The 18,060-nt window shown below is 41.5% G+C and overlaps 1 protein-coding gene across 4 annotated transcripts in view; it reads left to right on the top strand.

Moving 5' to 3' along the window:
- Positions 1–221: 221 nt before the first annotated feature.
- The window catches only part of LOC122558483 (leucine-rich repeat-containing protein 36-like), a 99,877-nt gene continuing 82,038 nt past the window's right edge, over positions 222–18,060 (top strand). For 2 of the 4 annotated variants that reach the window (XM_043707115.2, XM_043707118.2), the window contains exons 1-5: positions 222–441; positions 3,885–4,012; positions 8,181–8,373; positions 16,087–16,186; positions 17,959–18,059. In XM_043707115.2, coding sequence (XP_043563050.1) covers positions 369–441; positions 3,885–4,012; positions 8,181–8,373; positions 16,087–16,186; positions 17,959–18,059 — 595 coding nt within the window. In that variant the 5' untranslated portion in view covers positions 222–368. Of the gene's footprint in view, positions 442–1,254; positions 1,708–3,884; positions 4,035–8,180; positions 8,374–16,086; positions 16,187–17,958; position 18,060 lie in introns of all 4 variants that reach the window. The other 2 variants (XM_087995954.1, XM_043707116.2) reach the window with 2 other exon arrangements.

Raw genomic sequence — 18,060 nt, forward strand, 5'->3', positions numbered from 1 at the left:
CCTCGTGCTCCACTTCTCCCGCTCACCTGCAGAGGGCGTGACGAGCTCACACACCGCCTCTCCTCCTGCAGCCCCCGCCCCCCCCATCCCCAACTTCAGCTCCGCCCCTACCTTGTCCCCGCGCCCGTTGCCCAGCAACCGGAAACACGACCCGCAGCAGCTTCCACAGCAACGGGGGGGAGGGGGCCATGGCCGTGCAGCAGCTCCGAGCATGTCTGAGCTCGCAGCTCTGTGATTTGGTCTGAGGTCGATTGTTTGGAGGTCAAGCTGACGAGGGAAGGTAGTGTTGTGAGACTGCGAGTCAGGGAGAGACCTACAAAAGGAAACAGATACTTAGTCGAAGAGGAGAAGGGGTGTAGAGAAAGGAAATGGCGGCGGTTGAGTTGGAAGCAACTGAAGAATGGATCAGAGACAAGGCCCAACTGAACAACCAAAGACTGGGTAAGAGTTGGAAATCCGGGGGCGCAGGATGATGCCACTGGCTTTCGGGCTAGGGATTCAGACGCAGCGAGTTGTTATCCTTCCATGGCAACCACTGTTACCCCCAGCCCATTTTTGGTTGAGCACGATCAGTTTCCCTGTGATGGCTTCCCTCACTCGGGGTTAGACATCAACTTTCACCCTCTCCGTAGATCCCTGGAGCTCAACAGGAACGTTTCCAGTGACGGCTGTTGCTCATTTGGTAAATGTGACATTTAGAAGTAACGCCCAGCAGCAGTTCACCCGCTTAAAGAATGAGACTCCACATGTAGTTGTTCATTTTCTGGGCTAGCGAGGTTGATTGAAAGCAATTACAACTCACACATTAAAATGATACTGGTGCTTTTAATTATTAAATTCACAATAGAAAGTTGTGTTCACAGTGATTTGGTGGTGAGAAAGCCATTCGGTTGTATCTGATAATACATCTGGATTTATATTAAAAATTATGGACAGTGGTATCTTGTGATGCAGTGGTGATGTCCCTATCTCTAAGCAGAAGGCCTGGGTTCAAGCCTCACCTGCTCCAGAGGTGTATCAAAATATCTCTGAGCAGGTTGGTTAGGAAATATCTGGAAAGTTATGTCTAATGCAAAATTAATGTGTTCATGAAACTCATGAAGGTCAATGGGCATGTTGTTTTCACAATAAGTGGAACGAATCACCCATAAAGTTGTGGTGCTGCATGTTGTTAGCCAATCTGTGTATTAACAGTGGTATTCATTATGCATGCTGTTAAATTTTACAAAAAATTCAGCCCATTATCTTTACCAGTCGAGAGTGTGGTGCTGGAAAAGCACAGTAGGTCAGGCAGCATCCGAGGAGCAGAAGAAACGACATTTCAGGCATACGACCTTCATCAGGAAGCTTTTCAGCCACGTCCTGAAGCAGACTCGCTACAACAGCCACATCTCCTTCCTCGGTGCCTGCTTATTGAACCAAATGGTCTCACATGGACTCCGGACTACATTCAGACCAATACAATTTGGACCTGAACAGCATAACCAGAATAATACAGATCTGAAAACGTCAGCAACGATTCTCTTTCCAGATCCTCCGCTCCTCGCTAGCAGCCATGCACTGCTACCTACTCTAATGCAGTCAGCTCTGCTTCAGCTCAGGAACACACTATCCCAGACCTGCAATGGACCCCTGCTGTTCTACATCCTCAGAAGAATTCACACGCTCAACAAATGTTTTTCTCCACTATATTGAACATAAAAGAACGTAAGTTAAACAAACCTCCATGTACTTACCTCAATACATGGGTTCCTCGACCATTTCAGAGCCTTCCCGGCCTCTGGAACTTCTCAGACACCATTAGCCACGCAGCTGCTCCTTCCACAACTGCCAGGGCGAATGATGACGTCACTTCTGCCCCCGCGCGGACCATAGTCACTGCCAACCACAGCACCTCTGTGATTGCCACCCAGACAACCACCTCCATTATTGCCGGGAAGACACCCACCTTCCCTACCACCCCAGGGTCCACTGCTGCCTCCAGCACAGTCGCGATACCTACTCTACATATCACTTCCACACCCGCAGTTGCCGCCGCACCGCCCCTTCCTCCCCAAAATGTCACTCACTTGGACACGGATGATTCCATTGTCAACATCACTTCTGCCACCAGTGACGTCACTCATCGAGAACCAGACCGCAATGTTGCTGCCATCATGTGTGACATCATTTCTGCCCCATTTGTGAGTGTCACTCCTGACCCTATAAGCACGCTCACTCAAGTGACTGACTGCACCACCTCACCCAGCTCCAGCCCCACCCCATTCCAACCTTCCACCCAGACCTCCCCCTCACTGAGGATGAACATTTAGTCCTCAGCAAAGGCCTCACCTTCATCCCTGTATGCTCCCAGAGTAATGAGTTTGACGCACTTTGTGACGTTGAACGTTTCTTCCTCCGGCTCCGGACACACTTTTTCAATCAAGACTCCCGCCCACCCACTGAGGACCCCTCCTCTTGCCTCCACAAACCCCATCCACCTGGACACCCGGTGCTGGCCTGTTACCTGCCCTTGACCTCTTCATTTCTACTGACGCCATGACATTGACCGCCTCAACCTGTCCAACCCTCTCAGCCACTCCAACCTCCCACCCTCAGAACATGCAACCTTCCACTCCCTCAGCTCCAACCCCAACCTCACCATCAAACCCGCAGACAAGGGGGGTGCAATAATGGTTTTGCACACCGACCTCTACACCGCTGAAGCCAGGTGCCAACTCGCAGACACCACCTCCTACTGCCCCCTTGACCACGACCTCACCTCCCATCACCAAACTATCATCTCCCAGACCATTCACAACCTCATCATTTCTGGGGATCTCCCTTTGACAACCTCCAACCTCATTGTCTATAAGCCCTGCATTGCCCGTTTCCAACCCCTACCAAAGATTCACAAACCTGACTTCCCTGGTTTACCCATTGTCTCAGCCTGCTCCTGTCCCACTAAACTTATCTCTGCATACCTTGACACTGTCCTGTCCCCCTTAGTCCAGGAACTCCCTCCCTACATTCAGGACACCACCCATGCCCTTCACCTCTTCCAAGATTTTCATTTCCCTATCTCCCAAAGCCTCATCTTCACCATGGATATCCAGTCCCTGTAAGCATCCATCCACCTTGACGAAGGCCTCCAAGCCCTCCATTTCTTCCTCTTGTGCCGTCCCAACCAGTACCCTTCCACGGACACCCTCATCCACCTGGCTGAACTGGTTCTCACCCATCACAACCTCTCCTTCCAATTCTCCCACTTCCACCAAACCAAAGGGTTAGCCAAAGGCACCCGCATGGTGCCCAGCTATGCCTGCCTCTTTGCTAGGTATGTGGAACAATCCATCTTCCACAGTTAGACCGGCATCACCCTCCCCCCCCCCATCTGTTCCTCTGCTACATCGATGACTGTATCGTCGCCACCTCGTGCTCCCACAGGAAGGTTGAACAGTTCATCAACATCACCAACACCTTTCACTCCACCCTCAAATTCACCTGGACCATCTTGGACACCTCCCTCCCCTTCCTGGACCTCTCCATCTCCATCTCTGTCTCCAGCGACCGACTGACCACAGTTCCTAGTGAAGGGCTTATGCCCAAAACGTTAATTTCCTGCTCCTCGGATGCTGCTTGACCGGCTGTGCGTTCCCAGCACCACACTCTCGACTCTGATCTCCAGCATCTGCAGTTCTCCACTTTCTACCATGATCTTTTCCACACAGGTTGATTTTCTGAGTACATTAGCCATCTCTTTCAGTTCAGACTTTTTCACTAAATAAATTGCAATAATGGTACTTGTACAGGATAGACTGGGTAAACAGGTCATAGCTTAACAAAAGTAATAATTCAAAAGTAAATTAAAATTCTTGCATTTGAACTTTTTGCTTTTTTTTCAGATGAAGTGGAGTTTCTCTCATTGCAGGGAACCTACAGTGACAAAATTGTCTCTCTTGGAGATGCTTTTCTGAACTTCAAGAGACTCAAATCGCTGGATTTGTCTAGAAATTCCATTGTTAGCCTGGGGGTGAGTCTCCTGTTCATTCGTAGTAAGTAGGGATCTCCAATTTCCTATTTTGATTTGTGTATTATTCAGGAATTATATTTGTAAAATCCCTACATAATTATTAATCAATCTCTGCTGTGAATGTGATATAGAATTTACATAGTTTGAGGATCAATCATTATTTTACTTAGTTTAATGACATATCATATTAATGTCCAAGATTAGACAAACATTAAGAATAATTAATTCTACTGAAGTAAGCGATAAAAGAAATCCAACTACTGACTTCATACAGTAGCTAAGAATGTGCAATAAATTTGGTCTGAGCAGCATTCCATGCTTTCTAAGAATAACATGTAAAACTATAATCAGTAGAATTTCATTTGGTTTATGCTGTTGCCCTATTTTTAAAAATTCTTAGGTTGAGAAAGCTTGAGAAAAAAAAAACATTGAGTGGAAATTCCTGATTAGTCAGATTTATTGCAGATATTCTGGAATTGGCCAACATTTTTTTCATAATGTCTTCTGTATGGTTGTTGGAGTGAGTTAATTGGAGAGAAAATGAGCAGTGAAGAAGTTACAGAGTCATAGTCATAGAGAGGTACAGCACAGAAACAGACCTTTCGGTCCAACTCGTCCATGCCGAGAAGATATCCCAACCCAATCTAGTCCCACCTGCCAGCACCCAGCCCATATCCCTCCAAACCCTTCCTATTCATATACCCATTCAGATGCCTCTTAAATGTTGCAATCATACTAGCCTCCACCACTTCCTCTGGCAGCTCATTCCATAGACGTACCACCCTCTGTGTGTAAAAGTTGCCCCTTGGGTCTCTTTTATATCTTTCCCCTCTCAACCTAAAGCTATTCCCTCTAGTTCTGGACTCCCCGACCCCTCGGAAAAGACTTTGTCTATTTATCCTATCTACGCCCCTCATGATTATATAAATCTCTATAAGGTCACCCCTCAGCCTCTGATGGCCCAGGGAAAACAGCCCTAGCCTATTCAACTGTAGCTCAAATCCTCCAACCCTGACAACATCCTTGTAAATCTTTTCTGAATCCTTTCATGTTTCACAATATCCTTCTGATAGGGAGGAGACCAGAAGAGGAAAGATCACTTCTTAAATAGCACTAAGAAAAGACGATAAGATGAGATTGGCCATTATAAAAGGCATTAGATAGGATATCTAGAAACACTGATAACTAAAAAAAGCTGGAAATTTGTAGCAGGTCAGATAATCAATTAAAGTTGCAAGTCAAACCAGCAGTGTGAAAAGTGGCATCACACTGGATGGCACGGTGGCACAGTGGTTAGCACTGCTGCCTCACAGCGTCAGAGACCCGGGTTCAATTCCTGCCTCAAGCAACTGACTGTGTGGAGTTTGCACGTTCTCCCCGTGTCTGCGTGGGTTTCCTCCGGGTGCTCCGGTTTCCTCCCACAGTCCAAAGATGTGCAGGTCAGGTGAATTGGCCGTGCTAAATTGCCTGTAGTGTTAGGTAAGGCGTAAATGTAGGGGTGTGGGTGGGTTGCGCTTCGGTGGGGCGGTGCGGACTTGTTGGGCCGAAGGGCCTGTTTCCACACTGTAAGTAATCTAATCTAATCTAATCAGATCAGATATTTGAAGCACCAGAGAAACTGTCAGAATAGAGTTCTTATGCCCGAAATGTCAATTCTCCTGCTCCTTTGATGCTGCCTGACATGCTGCGCTTTTCCAGCAACACATTTTTCAGCTCTGATTCTCCAGCATCTGCAGTCCTCACTTTCTCCTAAGAGTAAGTGGGGTCAAGTGGACTTGCAGTGAATTTTGATTAATAACTGATCTCAAAATGTGGTTGCAAAAATCAGAGTAGGACCACATGAAAGCATGGGAAAAGTGGAAATTGAAAACATAGTTGACAAAATGTTCCATTTGGACTGAGAGCAGGAGGTAGCACTAATACAGTAATCAATGCATTGGAAAAGGAGGTGAGGGAAGGAATCTGAATAGAAGTGGGATGATGAGTGTTTGATATGACCTAAAATAAGCCTATTTTGATAACAAGGATTCATATCGATACATGTAAGAACACCATTTATTTTGAGGTAGTGGATGAAGTTGAAAGAGAAGTTGTTTAATTTGAGAAACTGTTTAGCCAAAGGGAGGACAATGGCAGTGGATGAAGGCTAGTTGAACCTCCTAAGGAAGTAGCAGAGTGTCCCCAACTGTCTTGCAGGGTGGTGATGGTGCTGTGGAAGGATTGAATATTTATGGTAAAAAAGAAATGTTTCGCCCCAGGAAACTGGAAACTAGACATTAAGTCACTGAAAGACTTTGGAAGAGCTTTGGAGATAGGAGAGAATGGATAAAGAGAAGAAAAATATAGAGTCAATCATAGAATCCCTACAGTGTGGAAGCAGACGATTTGTCCCATTAAGTCCTCACTGACCTTCTGAACAAGATCCCACCCAGATTCAACCCCCTACCTTAACCCTGTAATCCTGCATTTTGCATGTCTAATCCACCTCACCTACACATCCTTGGATACTGTGGGCAATTTAGCATAGCCGATCCACCTAAACTGGATGTCTTTGGATTGATGAGAGAAATCAGTTCTGTGGGCAAAAGCACATTAAAGTGATGGATCTACGAGGGCAGTTTGTCACAGAGTCACAAATTTCTACAGCACAGAAAAAGACCCTTTGGTACATTGACTGTGTGCTGGTTAAAAACAACTACCTAACAATTCTAATCTCATTTTCCACTTGGCCCATAGCCGTGTATGCCTTGGCATTGCAAGTATACATGAATCCTTCTTAAATGTTATGTGGGTTTCTGTCTACAACACTCAGGCAGAGAGTTTTAGATTTCCACAATACTTTAAGTGAAAAATCTTTCCTTACATCTCCTCTAAACCTCTTAACCCTTGCCTTAAATGTGTCCCAGAAATTGATCCCATCACCAAGGCGAAAGATACCTTTCTGTCTATCCTATTTATGCCTTTCATAATTTAATGCATCTCAATCATGTCCCCACTCAATCTAATTGTTGACCCTGGGAAAGAGCTTGAAGTGAGGTTTGTTGGTTTAGAGGAACTGTGAATTTGTAGTCTGAGCCTATAGAGAGAAGATATGCAGGGGATTACATCAGTCTTGGATATGCTGTCTTGCTGTTCCATGCTTCCAGACGGAGATAAGAGGAGTTGGAATTCTGAGTCTGGGTAAACCTTAGGTTGGTATGCAATCACGAACAACACCACCCTTGTCAGCAGTGTGAAGGTTTCCCTGAGAAAACATCTTTGGAAGTTCACGAGGAAGTAAATTTGATTGGGGGGGTGCAGATAAATTGAGGCAGTTGATGTCTCACTGGTAGTTCTCAATGAAAATATCAAGGGAAGTTAAGAGGGTAGAGGGAGGGGTCCAGCTGGAATAAAACTTCTGAGGACTGGAAAAAGTGTGTGCTGTGCAAAGTAAAACCCTTGGTGAAGCAAATCAATGTGGAGATAAAAGCAAGGGAAAGGGAACTGTTAAGCTCAGAATACATTGTGGCACAGTGTAAGGAGTTGAAGCTTGGGGTCTTTCCGAAGGGCTCACTACTTTGGATCTGAGAGCAGAAGGTCATAGGAGACAGTGAAAATGTTCGCTCTGATCTATTTTTATTTCAGATTTTCTGAATCTGCTGTATTTGACTTTACAGAGATTAAGCAGTTTACCAATTACTGACTTCAATTGGACAACAAATGTTCACCACTGTTTTGGTTATGAACATCTGTTAATGTGATAAGGGAGAGTGGGTAATTGGCTTATTGAACAAACCTGCTGGAAATTTTCAGAAGAGGAAAGTGTAGGTGGTGTCACTTCTTGACTTCCTTGGGTGTAGAGCTAACAATAAAGTAGAACCAGCTTCAAGGGCCATTTGGGTTTTGCTTGAAAGGGCTACAAAATATAGATATTGGTCTAAAATTGAAAGCTAACATTTAGGCATCAGGATCTTGGAACTTAAAGCTGTCATAATATTTTCTCTTTTTAAAGAAGGTGGTTGATCAGTATTTTTTAATTTACTTCTATTGCCGTCCATCTCACATGTTAAAAAGATTGTATCTGATTATTGTTTGGGGCAAGCTTGTAAGATTACAGTGTTAGTGTAAGAAGTGTCAGTTATTTTATGAATGATTAGTTTATCTTTACACTTATCTTTTGACTTTTTAGGGTTTGGAGAATTTGCATTTGTTGGAAAAGTTAAATTTGTATTATAATAATGTGCCATCTTCAAAGGAGATTTCCAGCTTGCGTCATTTAACCAATTTAAAAGAACTTGACTTGCGCCTGAATCCAGTTACTAGGAATGAGGAGAACTACAGACTGTACGTAATACATCTACTACCAAATTTGAAGAAGCTGGGTAAGCATAAGTCTTATCCTCATCAGGTTATTTAATACTTAGAACAAATAGACTTAAACTGCAGAAAATAGTTCCTTAGAAGAATACATGATGGAATTCATGATTTGGAGATGCTGGTGTTGGACTGGGGTGTACAAAGTTAAAAATCACACAACACCAGGTTATGGTCTAACAGGTTTAATTGGAAGCACACTAGCTTTTGGAGCGACGCTCCTTCATCAGGTGATAGTGGAGGACACAATTCTAAGGCACAGAATTTATAGCAAAAATTTACAGTGTGATATAACTTCTTTCATGTGTAAATCACAAAACCTTTTTTTAAAAACGTTGCATTCTCAGGTTAGCTGTAACAATGGGTGTTAGCTAGACAATATGTTGGAGGTGTTAGCCTTCTGTGTTCTCTGACTATGCCATGATGTTTAGATTGATTCTAATCCAAAAAGTGAAGATAACAGAGTTTTACATGAATTCATGCAGTTTTTGAGCAAAGTACAATGTAACTCTGCAAGTACAAATTCACCCCACAAAATATATGTGTGTCTGTCTGTCTGTCTGTCTGTCTGTCTGTCATGGTTGAGGCCCTCCTTATGGGTGCCAAACTTAGCTAAAAGCCACTGCTCAGCCACTTTTCGCTGCTGCTTGTCCCAAAGTTCGCCTTGGAGGATGGTCACCCGAAGGTCCGAGGTCGAATGTCCTGGACCACTGATGTGTTCCCCAACTGGGAGGGAACACTCCTGTCTGTTGATTGTTGCGTGGTGCCCAATCATCCGTTGTTGTAACCTTTGCCCGGTTTCCCCAGTGTACCATGCCTCAGGGCATCCTTGCCTGCAACGTATAAGATAGACAACGTTGGCTGAGTGACATGAGTACCTGCTACGTACCGACAGGGTACCCTTCGTTGTTCAGTACTTCCCAGGAGCTGAAAAACTATGCCATGTTCTTCGTGACCTGCAACACATTATCAATGAGGATGAGCACCTCGCCAAGACTTCCCCACATCTCCACTGCTTGCCTTTAAACAACCGCCAAACTTCAAACAGATCATTGTTCATAGCAAGCTGCCCGGCTCTCAGGACAACTCCATACAACCCTATCATGATAGGCACTGCAAGACGTGTCAGAGTGTGGACATAGATACCACCATTGCACGTGGGGACACCTCCCACCTTGTATGTGGCAGGTACTCATGTGACTCAGCCAATGTTGTCTATCTTATACGTTACAGGCAAGGATGCCCTGAGGCATGGTACATTGGGGAAACCGAGCAAAGGCTACGACAATGGATGAATGGGCACCGCACAACAATCAACAGATAGGAGGGTTCCAGGACCTTCGGGCGACCATCCTCCAAGGTGGACTTTGGGACAGGCAGCAGCGAAAAGTGGCTGAGCAGAGGCTGATAGCTAAGTTTCGGTACCCATAGGGAGGGCCTCAACCGGGACCTTGGGTTCATGTCACATTACAGGTGACCACTAATGCACTATACACACATATACACACACACAGGCACTCCTATACACACATACACACATATATACAGACACACACACAGAGACTCACACACACCCTTACAGACACACACACTCCCACACTCACACAGGCATCCTCTCAGAGACTTAGACCACTCTACACTCATGCACACACACTCACAACCCCCCACCCCAGACACGCACACACACTTCTACACTCCCACATGCACCCCCTCACAGACTTAAGACACTCTACACTCACTACACACACATAAGCTTTCTCACACTCACAACCCCCAACCCAGACAGACAGACACACATACACACAGACAAAGACCCACATGCACACGCATATTTTGTGAGGTGAATTTGTACTTGCAGAGTTACATTGTACTTTGCTCAAAAACTGCATGAATTCATGTAAAACTCCGTTATCTCACGTTTTAGATTAGAATCAATCTAAACATCATGGCATAGACAGAGAACACAGGGAGCTAACATCTTCAACATATTGTCTAGCTAACACCCATTGTTACAGCTAACCTGAGAATGCAATTTTTTTAAAAAAAGGTTTTGTGATTTACACATGAAAGAAGTGAAACTATCATGGTATTCGAACAGTTGAAAGACTCAATAGACAATCAAGGTATTTTTCAATGTATAATTTCATTTACATCACACTAAATTTTTGCTATAAATTCTGTGCCTTAGAATTGTGTCACTATCACCTGATGAAGGAGCGGTGTTCCGAAAGCTAGTGTGCTTCCAATTAAACCTGTTGGACTATAACCTGGTGTTGTGTGATTTTTAACTTTGATGGAATTCAGTTGGTTATGTACAAAACTGCAGAAATTTCAGCTGGAAATCTCCAACCTATGCTGCCCTTTGTTATTAGACTGTGTCAAATTATCGAGTATAGTCAGTCATCTGGTTTTGGTGGGAGTTAAATTTGTGGAAAGAGACACAATGTTTGAACAAATGTCGGGTGCACTAAAAAAAGTTCCTTGGAAGGCATTCCTATCCAGTAGCATTCATAGCACAACTGGGACAATTGACTATATGACAGAAAACAGAGAATACAGTGTTGATGGTTAGATACAGGTTGCAGAATGAAACAGTATGAAAAATGAACTTTACCTGAAAGGAATGCGGACAGAAATGTTTTCAACAGTTTTGAGAACCAAAAAGAACTTGGGACTTAGAATAAAAGACTGAATTCCAAAAATGCCCAGAATGTGGTGAATTGATACTTTAGGTATAATTCAAAATACCATAACGCCAAGAAATGTTTCAAACAATGTAATAGAGTTTTGAAAACTAAACATTAAATGGAAGATTTGGAGGAAGTATATGGTTCAAAGACAGGATTGTATTTATCTCAATAAGTTTATAGACAGTGATGTGTTTGTGGAAAAATCTTTCAGTTGTACAGCATTAGACAGTAGATGCATGTCCACATTATATGGAATAGATTACCTAGACTGAGTAATAGGGATTGATCTACAAAATTGCAATTTACACTATCAGGACCCTGTTGTTTCTTTTTACTAAAATAATAACCTCTCCACTAAATTGAAGAAGTGTTATTGCATGAACACTGAAATTTTGATGCAAAAAAAGTTGTATTAAAGCTGAGTAGGCAATTTGCCCATCCAACCTACAGAACATTAAAATTTTCAGTAAAGTATGCAGGGATAGGAGATGAAGTACACAATAAGCTGATAGAAAAGACAAGTGATAAATGTGAAATTTGAAATACAGAAGGATCCTGTCATGGTCTTTGGTAAGTCTGCCTTTTAGTGAGGGATCTTAATGAGGTAGTAGTTATTGTTTTAAAGGAATGGATTAACACACCAAAAAAAATTCATTTTATAAATTTGGCAAACAGATTTAGTTAGTTTAACAATAATACTTAGTAAAGATAAGAATCATTATGGATGACATAATAGAAAAATGGGTAAGGACTGAACTTGGACCATTGACAAATTTTCTTGCTGATTTCTGGAGGGAATTTGCTAATGATGAATTTATAAATATTTGTGCAAGTTTGAACTTCATCATTATGAAGTCTTTTCTGTATGAGAGGAACATATATTAATAGACAAAATGGTTCTTAACATTTGGCAGATCAGCCAAACTGTAAATTTCAATATGCACCAGCATGGGTTGTGCATGCTAAGAAGTCACTGCTGATGCTAGGAGGATATAGTTGATGTTAATTTTTATTTTACTGGGAAGCCTACATTTCCATTATTAAGTGATCAACCCCAGCTTGGAAGTAACTGCAAATAGCTTTACATTTTTGGAGTATTTGAATGCAAGAGGTTCTGAAAATAAAGAGCAATATTTCTCTAGTTCTCTTTAAAGGAAAATTATAAATCCTCTGTACATTCGGTTCCGCTATAATGTGTGTTTCTTCAACACAAATTGGTTTTAATGTGATTGAAGAGTTTAGACTGTTATTCGTAGAACGCAAACTTTCCTTACCTATATGGGCTATAACGTGATTCAGGCCCCATTTGTTTAAACAGCGTGGCTATTGCGCAATTTTCTTATAATGCAAGATTGCATGAGAACAGAACTATCGTGTTATACCAGAACTGACTGGATTTATAATTTTGCTTTTAAGAGAAACTCTTTATTTTCAGAAGCTAACAAGATCAGAAGTGTAATCAAAAGTACCTTAGTGACAGAACTTCTTGCTCTTGGCAGTAGATGTGGTGCTTTGTCTTTTATGAAAATATTGAAAGAAATTCTAAAAAGGAGTTCAGCAGCAATGCCCAAAGAGTGTTGTATCTATAATAAGTCACTACAAAATAGTATACATTCATTATATATTCAACAACATGTGTGAATGAAAAAGACGGAGAATCAATATTGCAGTTTAAAAACAAATGTTGCAGAACAGAGAAATCTCTGAATTGTAATGGGTGGATGTCAGCCGCCAGCTATCTGATTGTCTTGCAAAGAAAGGAGGAAGCTCTGAGAAACTTTTTTTTAGAAAAAAGCTTTTGTAAATTTAATGTACAATTGAATAAAGTGCATACAATGTAACATTTCACTTGTTTTGTCTTTTTGATTTTTTTATTGTACTTTTTTAAATTCTAAAAACAGGTCTGGCACACTCAGTGGAACCAGGGAGTAGGTGATGGTTACAAATTAGTTAATAGATGAGTGGTGAGATCTGAATATAAAGATATGGGGAACAAGTAATCACTGGCTGGAATTAACCAGCACTTTAACCTCTGCTGTTTATCACAGATGTGAGTCTAACAGACCTAGTTGAGTGAGTTTTGAGAAGATTTGTAGCTCGGGTGGAGGTTCTGGCTGTAGGTTTGCTGGCTTAGCTAAAAGGTTCATTTTCAGACATTTTGTCACCATACTAGGTAACATCTTCAGTGAGCCTCCGGACAAAGCACTGCTGATGATTCCTGCTTTCTATTTATATGTTTGGGTTTATTTGGGTAAGTGATGTCATTTCCTGTGGTGATGTCATTTCCTGTTATTTTCCTCAAGGGGTGGTAAATTGAGTCCAAGTCAATGTTTGTTAGTTCCGGTTGGAATGCAATGCTTCTGGGAATTCTTGTGCATGTCTCTGTTTGGCTTGTCTTAGGATGGATGCGTTGTCCCAGTTGAAGTGGTGTCCTTCCTTACCTATTAGTAACGATACTAGTGAGAGAGGGTCATGTCGTTTTGTGGCTAGTTGATGTTCGTGTATCCTGGTGGCTACCTTTCTAAAATCCCTTCTAAAATCAGGGTGTGGTAAAATTGATCCCCTTTACCACACCCTGAGAAAAAGAACAGGAAATGACATCACCAGAGAAAATGACATCACCACCGGAAATGACATTACCAACCCAAAAAACCCCAAACATATAAATAGAAAGCAGGAATCATCAGCAGTGCTTCATCCGGAGGCTCACTGAAGATATTACCTAGTATGGTGATGAAACGTCTGAAAATGAACCTTCCAGCTCAGCGAACAAACCTGCATCCTAACCTAGTTGAGGTTTTATGAGATTAGTAATATGTTGTCTATTGATGATATTTATGTGGTTTTGTGAAATGTATTTAGTAAGGTTTTCTTTTATTTGTTATTTTTACGGGATGTTGGCATTGCTGGCTGGGCCTTAGTCGCATGTAAGCCAGACCAAGTAAGAATGTCAGTTTCCTTCTCTAAAGTGAACCAAATAGTTCTAATAGTCACTGTTAGACTCGTTAGTTCCAGATTTCTTTTTATTGAATTCAAATTCCACTATCTGCTATACAGAAGATCTAACAAAAATGTAAGTTCTGGACTTGGTGGAAGCCAATTGATATATTCCAATTTTGTGGCTTGTGTTCACAAGGGATTTCTACAGAGGCTTGTGCCTTGGCATATTTATTAGTGAGTTAAATGAAGTAGTAAAACTTTTCAAGTTTATTCATTATCCTAAATGGGTAGTGTAGTTAAAAGCAGAAAGTTGCAAAGAGGCATTGATAGATTTAGTGAATGTGAAAAAAAATTTGCCAGAAGAAATTCAGTGTGGGAAATGAGATTATCCACTTTGGTCCTAGGATCAGAATATTTTCTTAAACATGAGAAACTGGAGATTTGCAAAGCAGAGAATTTAGGGTCCATATTACTAAAATCTAGCACACAGGTACAATAAAAAATTAACATCAATAATTTTGTAACTTTATAGAAAAATAATAGTTGTCTCGTCTCTATGATTTCATGAAAACAACGAATAGAACGTAGGCCTTTTGCTTAAGGGGACTGGAATGCCAAGGGGCAGAAGTGATACTGTATAAAATCCTGGTAGACCCTACTAATCCAACAGGCTGAGCGCTCTTCTGGTTCAGTGGCTGTGTTCCCATCACTGTGTCATGAGGCCTCTTATTACCTGTCTGAATAGGTTAATTAAACATATCTACCCATCAGTAACCTTTAGCAAATGATGATTTGTTTTAAGTTTAAAGCAATTAGCTCAACTAGAAATGTTAGAGAGGACAGTGGTGTCAGTGTTAGAAATGCAAGTCCCTTTAAAGGTAAAACAGAACAGCCTCAGAATTGAGGGGGGGCAAATATTTTAAAATATTTACATTTACAGATTCTGCATGTTTTTCAACAGGATCTTAGAATTTTAGAATCTTAGCTTTTGTTTAGTTCTAAACTACAACTAAAAGGATTAACCAGTTTCATGTTTAGGCAATGCTGTGTAACATTGCAGTTCTTGGTAAAAAGGAGAGGGCAGGGTGATTGGTTTTAGAGATTTGATAAGTATATTGTTCTTTTGAAGATGTAGCAAGTGAAGTAGATATTGGGTATCCTGTAGAAGACCTAGATTTCCAGAAGGTATTGGGTAAGGTGCTGCATAGAAAATTAATACATAAGGTAATATTGCACGGGGTTATGAATAGTGTATTAGATTGGCTAGCCAACAGAAAGCTGAGAGTTGGGTAAATGGGTCTTCTGCGGATTGGTAAGATGTAACTAGTGGGGTGCCACACAGTTCAGTCCTCAGGGCCCTGACTATTTACAATCGGTAATAATGACTTGGAGCAAGGGTAGAAAATACTTTAGCCAGATTTGCTGGTGACACTAAAATAGGTTAGACTGTAAATTACAATGCAGAAAAAAATTTACAAGTGAACATGGATAAGTCAGGTGAATGGGTGAATAATATTGCTCGTTGGATGTTTTTCTTTTGGTTTCAGCCCACTATAAAAATACCAGTGTAAATTAATCTCACAAAGTAACTTGTTTTTCTGTTTATTCTAATTAACCTACAAAATTTGGCTGATAAATACATTGGTAGTTTTCAGTGTTTCAGCTGAATATTTACAGATACGTGATCACTAATATCAGCTCGGCAGATACCAAAGCATCCTGCATGATTGACTGAGGTAAGGACATTTATTTTGTTGTGGTTCTGTTCGCCGAGCTGGGAATTTGTGTTGCAGACGTTTTGTCCCCTGTCTAGGTGACATCCTCAGTGCTTGGGAGCCTCCTGTGAAACGTCTGCAACACAAATTCCCAGCTCGGCGAACAGAACCACAACAACAAGCACCCGAGCTACAAATCTTCTCACAATTTATTTTGTTGATTGCCAATTCCACATGGCTCTGGTTACCTTGCACCACTAAATGTATCCAAGATTACTTAAACCTTGGACTCATCATCAAGGACTCTTTCTGTTCTGCTTTAGTTTTTGGACTGTATTTATTAGGAAATATTTCAGATGCTATTTGTTATCAACAGATGACAGACCTGTGCGGGACAGTGAACGCAAAGCTGCCCAAAATCACTTTGTTTCAAGGGAGCACAAAGAGGAAGCAGACCTTGATAGAGAAGAAGAGAGGTAGGAAAAACTACTCTGTATATATGTGCATTTCAGTTATCTAAGAATATATCTGGATGGATAAGATTTTATAGTTGCCGTTTTGTACTTTGCACAGGAAGGAAATTTGATCTGAATGATCTGGGGATTATTTAGCATGACAACAGCTATATGACTTCAGGAGATATAGAGCATATATTTAACTAAAATATTTTTTCCAATAGTTTTAATATTTAAATATATTTTAGGAATATATTGTCCATTATTCAAATAACTGAAATATTCAGTTGGTGAAACACAGTGTATATACAATGATTCTACTAAATAGATTAGATTAGATTAGATTACATTACAGTGTGGAAACAGGCCCTTTGGCCCAACAAGTCCACACCAACCCGCCGAAGCGCAACCCACCCATACCCCTACATTTACCCCTTACCTAACACTACGGGCAATTTAGCATGGCCAAGTCACCTGAGTTGCACATCTTTGGACTGTGGGAGGAAACCGGAGCACCCGGAGGAAACCCACGCAGACACGGGGAGAACATGCAAAATCCACACAGTCAGTCGCCTGAGGCGGGAATTGAACCCGGGTCTCTGGCGCTGTGAGGCAGCAGTGCTAACCACTGTGCCACGGCACGACGTAAAATGCAATGACAATATTTTTATTGAATATAATTACAGATTTTTAAAAAATGAGTCGAAAATAGAGATAGAAAAGTGCCCAGAACTAGAGCTTCTAGTCCAATGATTGTGATAAATTTTGTAATTATGGAGAGTCAAGCTAATTACTTGCTATACTATTTGTAGTCTTTGGCAAATCAGTTTAATGCAAAAACCTTGACATCTTAGCCACCTTTTGTGCAATTGAGTCAAATAATAGCCTATGTGAATGAACTTGCTTTAAAAAACCCTGCTATCTTAATAATACTCTCCATATTTTGTTAGCTCATTTGGCTACATGGCTGGTTTGTGACGCTGAAGACGCTAACAGCGAGGGTTCAATTCCACTTCAGCTTAGGTCACCGTGGAAATTCCACTTTCTCGACCTGTTCCCCTCGCTGAGGCATGGTAACCCTCAGATTAAACCAATCTGCCCTATCTAATGAGAGAGCAGTCTTAGGTTCCTCTAGGACTATGGTGATTTGACGTTTACCTACTTGAGCACCCATATTCATTCTATTTTGAGTCTGAAGAGTAACACTGAGAACAGGAATTTTAAATCTATAGATGTAATAAACTGCCTTTAAGGCTATATTTTTATTTTAAACCTGTTATGGGAAGATAATATCCAATGGGAGCAGGTGGAAGTTAATGAAAGGTGCAGTTTTATTCCACATATGTGTAGTCTTCACTCGAGAAAGAAGCAGCACAATGTTTTCAGGCTTTGATCCTTCACCAAAAAAGTTCTGATGAGAGAGCTGTCCTGATTGCAAGTCTTTCATTTTCAAATGCTGTATATTATTTCAGAGATCTGCTATTTAAGTCTTTAAAACCTTTTTATGTCATTAGGCTATTATTGAGCCCATGCAAAAGTGAGGACTGCAGATGCTGGAAACCAGAGTTTAGATTAGAGTGGTGCTGGAAAAGCACAGCAGGCCAGGCAGCATCCGAGGAGCAGGAAATCGACGTTTCAGGCAATAGCCCTTCATCAGGAATCTATTATTGAGCCCACTTACATTGAAGTGACTTAGGTGCTTGCACAGTGCAGAGCTGAAGATATATTATACCTAGAACCAATAAGTGACTAATTCATTTTTGTCTTTTTGTCTGTTCCACTGCTAATTTCAGGAACTATGTAAAGAAGAACTTTGCATATGAAAAAGATGAGCAAAATTCTGTACATTCATCAGTTAACCACAAGTGGGATAGTGCGTCAGATCTTAAAACTGG

The sequence above is a fragment of the Chiloscyllium plagiosum genome, unplaced genomic scaffold, assembly GCF_037043375.1.
Source record: "Chiloscyllium plagiosum isolate Xiang-an unplaced genomic scaffold, Cpla_swu_hap1 HiC_scaffold_17, whole genome shotgun sequence".
NCBI classification, from domain to species: Eukaryota; Metazoa; Chordata; class Chondrichthyes; order Orectolobiformes; family Hemiscylliidae; genus Chiloscyllium; species Chiloscyllium plagiosum.